This window comes from Primulina tabacum, chromosome 1 (assembly GCF_025594145.1).
Source record: "Primulina tabacum isolate GXHZ01 chromosome 1, ASM2559414v2, whole genome shotgun sequence".
In the NCBI taxonomy this organism is placed as follows: domain Eukaryota; kingdom Viridiplantae; phylum Streptophyta; class Magnoliopsida; order Lamiales; family Gesneriaceae; genus Primulina; species Primulina tabacum.
In genome coordinates, this window is record NC_134550.1 from 46,605,443 (window position 1) to 46,616,456 (window position 11,014).

General features: G+C 40.6%; 1 protein-coding gene across 1 annotated transcript; it reads right to left on the reverse strand.

The window, feature by feature from the left end:
* Positions 1-5,326: 5,326 nt before the first annotated feature.
* On the reverse strand, positions 5,327-9,619 carry LOC142510580 (uncharacterized). The gene is made up of 6 exons (XM_075619619.1): positions 9,531-9,619; positions 8,762-8,768; positions 7,064-7,402; positions 6,930-7,001; positions 6,455-6,607; positions 5,327-6,334 (listed from the first exon to the last, which is right to left on the reverse strand). The coding sequence occupies exons 1-6, from the start codon at positions 9,617-9,619 to the stop codon at positions 5,327-5,329; spliced, it is 1,668 nt and encodes a 555-aa protein (XP_075475734.1).
* Between the last annotated feature and the right edge of the window lie 1,395 nt (positions 9,620-11,014).

Consider the following 11,014-nt stretch of genomic DNA (forward strand, 5'->3'; position numbering starts at 1 on the left):
GAGCTCTGATAGTCCTGAACTGAGATCAGGTGAAAACCGATATAAACTTTATGTAACCAAGATGAGGTGAGCTATGAAACTCCTGAATTGAGATCGGGTGAAAATCCTTATAAACTTGGCGTAGCCAAGATGAGGTGAGCTCTGAAGTTGTTGCGTATTTTCACTACCGCGAGTGTACGGTGTCAAGTTTTAGTACTGGTTAGAGTACATATATCGATTCCACGAGGAGTAATTATTTAAAACTGTATATTAATTACCATAATTGACATAGTTCAACTTTATTTAGAAAAAAATCAATGAGATGGTTTATAATCAATTCAGACAAAAGAACAAATTATGTAAATCTTATGCACGCAGTCGAGAGTCAGTGGGTAAAGCAATCTAGAGATATGATTTTGTCGAATCTCCCCTATGCTAAATTAAAATAGACTAACATTTAATTAAATCGCACCATATTTATCAACCAAGAACTCACAATATTTTCTATTCCCTTTTTCAAGTGATAAATATAACTGTATTACCAATTACCGATTTTAATATGTCCATTCAAAATCATGTAACACGTAATAAATGCAAACAAGGTTCTCTTATGGATTCACCAGAGTTATACGTCTTGTGCACGTTATAAACATCTGACGATGCAATTTCCCCTGTCTTAATTACAATCCCCTCTGTCGAGTGTTAGATCTCAGTTATTTGATCAATCGAATTATGGCCAGTAATCCAACAACATTAAAACCAAGAAATCACAAATAAACACGATGAATTAATTCAATGAAAATTCAAAACGTCAATAGCATAGGTTCAACCTCGACTACGTCAATCTCTAGATAATAGAATTAGTTCATACTCGAATCTAAATTAATACAAAACCTGTTTGTATTCATTAAAAACGTAAAAGTAAAGAACCGAATTAGGAACGTGTTGGCGATAGATGAAAGTGTGTCTCCGTGTCTGGATCTAGCGTCTTCTATCTCTGTTCTTCGCGTTTCGTCGTCTGTGTGCTCTGACCTTTTCGCTCTTTTTTTTCTTCTACTGTGTCGGCTGCCCCAAATTTCCGAATCTTAATTTCCTTATAAAGCCCACGTCGAAACCTACGATTTCTGGAAATCGCATCGCGCACCCAAGACCGGCGCATATGCGCGCCTCTTTCTAAGCTGAGCTTCTTCTCTCGCGCATATGCGCGCTCTTGCTCCGCGCACATGCGCGGGGTCTTCTGTTTCCTTCGCTGGTGCATCGCTCGCGCATATGCGCGACTCTTACTCGCGCATATGTGCGAGTCTCACTGCCTTCAGAGCTGAACTTCTTGCATGTTTTTCTTCTAGGTGCCATTTTCACTTGCCTTCGCGCCCAAATGACAGCCTTACCTAGGTTCTCGCAATCACACGAAAAAACAACAAATGCGCATAATTCCGTCCAAAAAGACTAACAATCTATATGAAGTATAAGGATAATTTAAGTGCATTTATCGAATCCCCCTAAATTTGAACTTTTGCTAGTCCCGAGCAAAATAAAAATAAATAAAACATTAACTAGACTAGACTCAACACATCCTAAAAAAATTGACTGACCGAACAAGAATTGTGGAATAAAAGGATAACCACTAGCCTCAGAGATTACAGTCCCCATCATATTGAATCAAACACATGCCACATTACTCACAGTTCATGTGCGTGTGTGTTTTGCTATTCTCGTTTACCCACTTCATATGCCAAAATAAGTTCATAACTTTTTATCGCATAAAATTATGGACTCCTCGACACACATGTAATTAGCAAAATCATTGAGGCACACATTTACCTTCACAAATCAACATGACTTATAGGGTAACATTTGGCTAAACAAAATGGTAATCTGAAGACAATAATTAACCAAACAAAGTTCAATATCATGAGATGCGCACATGTACACAATCAAATTCTATGTTTATCGACGGCATTTTTCAAGTGTCCATAAGCTTAACTTTGGCAACTCTTCTCCACTAGTATATTGGGTACATGTGACTTGGTTAATAGGTCTTTTAAGCTTATAACGTTAGGCTATGGTTAATGGCAACAAATTAAGATAGGGAATAAAAAATGAGAGAAACAAACCAATTTATTTTTCAACACGCTTCTCATTCCTCTTGTTTCACATCCACTTGCTTTACCACAACATATTCACCATTTTGTCCTCTTTTTCACATCACTACGTCATACTCTTTTATTCTTTATTCAACTTTTCCCTTCTCCCTTTTCTCAACATTTTTTTTCCATAGAACATCATTTCTTTCTTTTCGTCTTTTTCCTCTTTTTTCGATGATATTATTATACGCGCACAAAGGAGAAGAACTTTTGTAGTGATATACAGGTTCGTTTTCTCTCAGTTTTTGGTAGGTATTAATGTATATGCTCAGAAATTGGTAGTTGACGTAGGGATTTAGAATTGATACGAATGGGGGCTTTTGTGTGCCTTGGCATGCTCCATTCGATTTTCATTAACCCCAAACATGGGACACTAGGGTATAATATGATGTTATGGGTAGGCTTGAAAGGCTCAAACGTTCCAAAAATTGCCTAGATCATCCCTAAGTCACACAATACCCGTATCTCGCCTCGAAGAGTGCCAAACCAAGTTCTAAACTACTTTCAATTTACCAATCAACAAACACAGATAGATCATGTTTTCGGGTATTCAAACCGAACAAATCACACATCTCATTCTCATTTAGGCTCAAAGGGCTAACAATTGACAAATTATTGAAGGAAAAACAGGCCCAACATAATTCAAAGATTGCCTGAATTATTTTTGTGTTAGTGAACATGTAACTCAACAACAAGTAATCAACATGCAGGTTTTGGAGTCCATTCATACATTCCAATTCACAAATCACATGAACACTCTCTTGACATCGAATGTATTAACAATCATAGCAATCGTGAATTAATGTGTAAACGGTTAAGTAAATATAGCATGCATTTAGATTCGTAATCATGGAACAACATGTGTTTCGGGTCAACTCTCATCATTGTTTGGTTATTACCTTAAGTCCACAACTCTAGAAAACAAAACAATTTAACGACTAAAAATGGACATAAAAACTAAAGTAAAATTTTTTTTTATTTTTTTTAAAGCATCAAAATTAAAACATCAAAACATCAAATCAAATCAAATCACCCCCCAAACTTAAAGTATGCATTGTCCTCAATGTATAAACAAGAAAGAATGGGACAATCGTACCTCCCACGAAGAGTGTCAGTGCTCGCCGTCACCATCGTCGTCATCCTCGTCCATGTTCTGGGGTGGGGGCTGGTAAGGGGCTCCAGGGTACTGTGGTTGCAAAACCGGTGGCTGGGGAAACGTCGGATCCTCTGGACCTATAGGTGGAAACCGCTGAGCAAGCATGACAGTAAAGTCAATCATATATCCCATGAAATGGTAGGTGCGGTGCTGGAGCGAATCCAGCACCTGGCGCTGCTCAACTAGTAACCTCCTCTGGTCCTCCATCTCTGTCTCAAGTCTACAAAATCGGTCTCCCCTGCGCTGTCGAGCTACCTCAAGTGGTGGTGGTGGTGGTGGTGGAAATATGTGGCTATGGGAGATCCTCTTCATCTGGATACTCGTGGGAATATAAGAGACAACTCCAAAGAAGGCAACAATGGGGGCCTTCAGCTTAAGCACTTGCTCATCAGGCGACCATGACACGCCGGCCTGTCTGCATAACTTGATAACAATATGAGGGCATGGGCGGGCGACCGTGGCTAACCCTGTGCCGGCTCTCATAATCGATCCATAAATTATTTTCCCCAAGTCAACAGATTTGCCTATCAAAATAGCAAAGACAAGTGCAACTTTGTCTTTGGTTACATCGTGGTAGTACGAGGATGGGAGAACCCGGGACAACACAAACGATGTCCACGCACTTGCATTGGGGCCCATATCGGCTTTCTTTAGAGAAATTGGACCACTCGAGCTCATTTTCCATGCAGCACCTGCCTGACATACTGTCCGAATTACCTCTGAATAATTAACTCCCTCTTCCAGAAACTCACTGTACTCGTCTTGGTCGAGGCTAGGCATCTGATAGATCATGTTTATCATTTGAGAGTCAAACGATACCAATTTACCTCTCACCAATACTTTCGACTCGTCATGAAGTATCCGCAGATTAGCATAGAATTACCGCACAACTGATATCACAGCATCTAGAGGAGGGTGAGCAAATTCAACCCATTGTCTTCGTTCCAGTTCATTCACAATCACACCACGTGGAATCGATAAATTGAATCCCCTCTCCGGGATGATAGACCGAGTCATAGGGCTCTCATAAATTTGCTGGGCTTCCTCATTCCAAAATCGGTGCGTATCAAAACTTGCGGAGGACGAAGCACCCTTCTTTGATTTATTTTTTGGCGCCATATCAATTAATAATGCAAAACCACACCCACACACTTAATTCAACAACTGAAGAGCAAAAATCTGGTAATCGCACCCCAATGTGTATAGCAGATATAATCTCACCCACCAACTAATCCGGTTAACAATAGAACGTGCAAACTCAATCACAAACTACTTTAGAACCACGAGAAGTAACAAATTGACGATATCAAACACTCCCCAAATAGATCAAACACAAGATTCCAAGTACGCCGCAGAATTGAACAAGATTTGGTTAAAACCCTTACTTGTACCAGAAAATGACCGAAATTAGGAGACGTGGTCGGAGATTGTGGCGGCAGCGGCTTTCCGTGAGAGGTGGCGGCGGTAGGTGTGGTGTTTCAGAGAGGTGTTCGGCTGATGTCTTGCTGAGGAGGGTGCGGCTGTGTTTTGTTCTGAGAAAATGATTCGCGATGCCCTTTTTTTTTCTTTAAATTAGGTTGCGCGCATATGCGCGCCTTGGAGCGGCGCATATGCGCGTAACTCACTGCCTCAAAATTTATTTCGCCTTTGGATATCGCGCATATGCGCGCCTTGAGTGGCGCACGTGCGCCGAGTCCTCTACCTGTGTCGCGCATGTGCATGCCTTGAGTGGCGCATATGCGCCGTGTCCTCTGCCTGTGTCGCGCATGTGCGCGAAAATAAATCGCGCATATGCGCGGAGTCTTCTGCCTGTGTCGCGCGACGCTCACTGTTCATAAGCTTTTCGAATATTTCTTTTTTTTAAATACCTGCAAAAATAACACAATGCAAATTAATACTTGAATAGAGAAAGTTAAAATTAATAAACTGAGGAAATGAAATAAAATAATAAAAACAAAACGAATGCAATAAATAAATAAATAAATGTGGGTTACCTCCCACATAGCGCTTGGTTTATTGTCACCAGCCCGACTGTCACTAATCCTGTTCATGATGGGTCGTATGATTTATTGGATGTCCTTATTGCCAGCAGTTGATCTTCAACTTCCATGGTCATCTTTCCTCGTTTAACGTCAATGATGGCTCCAACAGCAGCCAATAATGGTCGTCCTAGAATGACGTGAACGTCCTGACTATTCTCCATATCGAGTACCACGAATTCTGCTAAAACTTTCAATTTGTCAATCTTAAGTTCAACATCTTTCACACTGCCCAATGACACCTTCACCGATTTATCTGCCAGCTGCAAGTTTAATTCTGTGGGTTTTATCCTGGTTAGTCCAAGTTTCTCATAGAGAGAACTTGGCGTTATATTCACGCTTGCTCCTGAATCACATATAGCTTTTTTCACTAATTGACCCCCTATTTCACATGGTACAATAAATTCCCCGGGGTCTTGCAGCTTCTGAGGAAGATTTCCTTTCTTTCCTTTATCATCTTCTCCAGTAAATGCCACCTCTTCCTGCTCTGCAGATTGAATGTTAGAGTGTAGGTTCTTGAGATTTTCAAGACCTTCTTTCTTTTGAAATTCAGCCTTTAATTGTAAAAATCTATGGGGATAGGGAAGTAAAAAAATATCAATGTATTGATCAAAATCATAATTCTTACCTTTCTTACCTCGATCCCCTTTGCTTGGAGTCGGCTTATCTTCCCAGCCGGGTTTATGATCCACTTTTTTCTCTTCTACTTCTATCATTCCAACCTCCTCATGTTGTATGAAAACAACATTCACTTCTTTCGTATTTGGATCTGCAGTCCTTGGTAATGCACCTGATGGTTGAGACGTGAGTTGCTTCGTTATCTGCCCAACTTGCGACTCCAGGATTTTCAAAGAAGCTCCAATATTGGCCATGTGTGTCTCAAGGTTGTCAAGTCTAGACTCAGTTCTAGCCATCCTCTTGCCAGATTCAGAAACGAATGTTCCAACCAAGTCTTCAAATGATAGCTTCCCTTCCCCATTTGATGTATTAAACCCCGGTGGAGGATTCAATACATTCTTATTATTTGCGTAAGAGAAATTTTCATGGTTTCTCAAATCAGGATGGTATGTGTTAGGGAGAGGGTTACCTCGATATCCTCCATAGCTTCCAAAATTCCTATTGTTGATGTATTGCACTTCTTCAGGAGGTTGCGATTCTTCAACAATAAACGATGCTCCCTCAGTGTTTGATGTACTCACTTTATTCATAGTCGCTATCTGTGTAGTCAATGCTGATACTTGTGCAGTGAGTGATGTGATAGGATCCACAGCATAAACTCCAGCAGTCCTCTGAATTCATGATCTCTCAGATGGCCATTGGTAGCTATTAATAGTCATCTGCTCAAGCAAGTCATAGGCTTGAGCAGGAGATTTGGCAAAGATTGTGCCACCTGCCGCTGCATCCACTATTGTACGTGTCGGACCATTCAACCTATTATAGAAAAGCTCGATTTGTACCCAGTCTTCAAAACCATGATTTGGGCACCTCCGCAACAACTTCTTATACCTTTCCCACGCCTCATAGAGTTGCTCAAAATCAGTCCGCCTGAAAGTACTGATCTCAATCTTCAACTGTGCAGACTTTGCAGGGGGGAAATATTTAGACAAAAACCTTGTTGCCAACTCTTGCCACGTTGTGATGCTCCCCAGCGGAAGTGATTGGAGCTATCCTCTTGCTTGGTCCCTAAGAGAAAACGGAAATAAACGCAGTCTAATAATATCATCAGGAACATTATTAATTTTTACCGTATCCGTAATATCCAGGAAAGTTCTCAAATGAACGTGGGGATCAGCAGTGGCAGTTCCCGCAAATTGGTTCTGTTGAACCATATTTATTAGTGCAGGCTTCAACTCGAAATTGTTGGCATTTATGGTTCCCCGAGCAATGCAAGAATAATGTGTGTTGATCACTGGTCTGTAGTGATATCTGATAGTTATAGCGTCCGGCAGATTATGTCTGTCGTTTTCCCTGTTCTCAGCCATTGCTAAGATTTCTTCCCTTCTCGCTTTTCTTAGTCTTCTCGCAGTTCTTTCGATCTCCGGATAAAAAATAAGCAAGTCAGGGTTTTGCGATCTTAGCATGAACTGTCAAAACAGAAAAGATTATAAAGTAACAAAAAGAAAAGAAAATAAGTCTAAATTAAAGTCAAGACTACTTAGTAATGATATTAATATGCAATTAAATAGTTTACTCCCCGGCAACGGCGCCAAAAACTTGTTGCGTATTTTCACTACCACAAGTGTACGGTGTCAAGTTTTAGTACTGGTTAGAGTACAGATATCGATCCCACGAGGAGTAATTATTTAAAACTGTATATTAATTACCATAATTGACATAGTTCAACTTTATTTAGAAAAAAATCAATGAGATGGTTTATAATCAATTCAGACAAAAGAACAAATTATGTAAATCTTATGCACGCAATCGAGAGTCAGTGGGTAAAGCAATCTAGAGATATGATTTCGTCGAGTCTCCCCTATTCTAAATTAAAATAGACTAACATTTAATTAAATCGCACCATATTTATTAACCAAGAACTCACAATATTTTCTATTCCCTTTTTCAAGTGATAAATAGAACTGTATTACCTATTACCGATTTTAATATGTCTATTCAAAATCATGTAACACGTAATAAATGCAAACAAGGTTCTCTTATGGATTCACCAAAGTTATACGTCTTGTGCACGTTATAAACATCTGACAATGCAATTTCCCTTGTCCTAATTTCAATCCCCTCTGTCGAGTGTTAGATCTCAATTATTTGATCAATCGAATTATGGCCAGTAATCCAACAGCATTAAAACCAAGAAATCACAAATAAACACGATGAATTAATTCAATGAAAATTCAAATCGTCAATAGCATAGGTTCAACCTCGACTACGTCAATCTCTAGATAACAGAATTAGTTCATACTCGAATCTAAATTAACACAAAACCTGTTTGTATTCATTAAAAACGTAAAAGTAAAGAACCGAATTAGGAACGTGTTGGCGAGAGATGAAAGTGTGTCTCCGTGTCCGGATCCAGCGTCTTCTATCTCTATTCTTCGCGTTCCGTCGTCCGTGTGCTCTAACCTTTTCGCTCTTTTTTTCTTCTACTGTGTCGGCTGCCCCAAATTTCCGAATCTTAATTTCCTTATAAAGCCCACGTCGAAACCTACGATTTTTGGAAATCTCATCGCTCGCATATGCGCGCCCAAGACCGACGCATATGCGCGCCTCTTTCTGTGCTGAGCTTCTTCTCTCGTGCATATGCGTGCTCTTGCTCCGTGCACATGCGCGGGGTCTTCTGTTTCCTTCACTGGTGCATCGCTCGCACATATGTGCGACTCTTACTCGCGCATATGCGCGAGTCTCACTGCCTTCAGAGTTGCACTTCTTGCATGTTTTTCTTCTAGTTGCCATTTTCACTTACCTTCGCGCCCAAATGAAAGCCTTACCTGGTTCCTGCAATCACACGAAAAAACAACAAAAACGCATAATTCCGTCCAAAATGACTAACAATCTATATGAAGTATAAGGATAATTTAAGTGCATAAAATGCACTTATCAGAAGCTCCAGAACTGAGATGTTATAAACTTGGCGTAACCAAGATGAGGTGAGCTCTATAGCTCCTGAACTGAGATTGGGTTAAAAACCCTTATAAACTTGGCGTAACCAAGATGAGGTGAGCTCTGAAGCTCATGAACTAAGATCAGATGTAAACCCTTACAAACTTGGCGTATCGAAGATGAGATGAGCTTTGAAGCTTCTGAACTGAGATCGGAGGAAACCCTTATAAACTTGGCGTGACCAAGATGAGATGAGCTTTGAAGCTCCTGAACTGAGATAGGGTGATAACCCTTATAAATGCGACGTAACCAAGATGAGGTGAGCTATGAAAATCCTGAACTGAGATCGGGTAAAAATACTTATAAACTTGACGTAGCCAAGATGAGGTTAGTTCTGAAGCTCCTGAACTGATATCAGGTGAAAACCCTTATAAACTTGGCATAACCAAGATGAGTTGAGCTCTGAAGCTCCTGAATTGAGATCGGGTGAAAACCCTTGTCTCCAATAATCTCTAACAAAAATGTCTAATTTTATTAATATGACTGAATATAGTATCAAAACATGATGTCTTTGAAACAAAGGTATCTGACAGAATAAAGGAAACTAAAGCTATAACGATATCTAAGCAAAATATTTGCGGAGGTGATGAGCATTACACGGCCTCTTCAATTTCTTTCTTGCAAGATCTTCCCAATAATAGGCACCCGAACTGAGCTTCTCTACTACCTTGAACGGTCCTTCCCATCTTGGATTTAGCTTTCCAACATATACATCTTGAATCTTCTTCCAAACTAGGTTTCCAACTTTAAAGCTCCACTGGATGACCTTCTTGTTGTAAGATCAGGCTATGCGTCTCTTGTAAGCTTCCATTCTTATGGCTGCGGCTTTCCTTTTTTCTTCCAAGAAATCTAGGTCTGGTGCCCTTCTTTCATCGTTCTTCTCATCATAGAACATCACTCGGGAGGTCTCTTCACCAATTTCTGCCGGAAGGCCTGCCTCATTTCCATAAATAACCCTGAAAGGTGTTTCCCCGGTGCCAATCTTTGGCGTAGTCCTATATGACCAAAGCACGCCGGGGAGCTCCTCCACCCTATTACCCTTTGCGTTCACAAGTCTGGTTTTAAGACTTTGTACTAATGACCTATTGGTGACCTCCAGTTGGCCATTGCTCTGAAGGTAAGCCACGAAAGTGAAGTGTTGCTGAATCTTCATTTCTTTGCACCAGGCTTCGATCCAACTTACCTGAAACAGTCTTCCGTTGTCAGATATCAACTTTCTCGGGACCCCAAACCTGCAGACAATGTTCTTCTAGAGAAATTTGAGGACCTCAGTTTCAATGATCTAGCCAAAGCCTCGGTCTTCACCCATTTTGAAAAATAATCAATAGCAACAAGCAAGAATTTCTTATATGCTGGGGCTATGGGAAAAGGTCCCACAATATCGATTTCTCATTGGTCAAACGGGCAGGCTGCCACAATACTCTTCATTAGTGCCACTGGTTGATGTTGGAGCTTAGCGTGATGTTGGCAACAGTTACATGAGATGATGATAGTTAGGGCATATTTCTGCATAGTTGGCCAGAAATACTTGGCAAGGAGTGCTTTCCGTGCCAAGAAATAAGATCTCAAGTGATTTCCGCAACAGCATTCGTGAATTTCCCTTAGCACGTAGTTGGATTGCTTGGGACCCAAATACTTGAGGAGAGGTCGAGAGAGTGACCTCTTGTAGAGAACCCCATCAATAAGTATAAACCAAAGGCTCCTTTGCTTCAACTTATATTCCTTCATTGGATCTCTGGGGAGAACCCCCTTTTCCGTGTTTCCCAATAACTCGGCGCACTAGTCATTGTCTTCGAGTTCGGGAGGTGAGGAGTTCGAGTGAGGACTTAATTCCACTTGGACTACCACATATCTTGATTTCCAACTATGAAATGAGCTTGCCATTTTAGCAAGGGCATCGACTCGCTCGTTCTCCTCCCTGGGAATCTGTTCAAACACAAGTTCTGTAAAGAGTTCTTTGGCTGCCTCAACTGCCTTCACGTACTCCATTGATCATTCATTCTTAATGTCGTAAGACCCATTCATTTGATTGGCCATTAACTGAGAATCAGATTAGATGTGAACTCGAGCTGCTCCAACCT

What these genes read in the sequence shown, in the direction of transcription:
- LOC142510580 (XM_075619619.1), bottom strand. Translation starts at nt 9,619, where the DNA reads ATGGGAAGGACCGTTCAAGGTAGTAGAGAAGCTCAGTTCGGGTGCCTA. An exon ending in TCCTGGATATTACGGATACG is followed by an intron (nt 7,002 to 7,063) that starts GTAAAAATTAAT and finishes GTTTTCTCTTAG; the next exon opens with GGACCAAGCAAGAGGATAGC. An exon ending in AATCGCAACCTCCTGAAGAA is followed by an intron (nt 6,335 to 6,454) that starts GTGCAATACATC and finishes GCAAATAATAAG; the next exon opens with AATGTATTGAATCCTCCACC.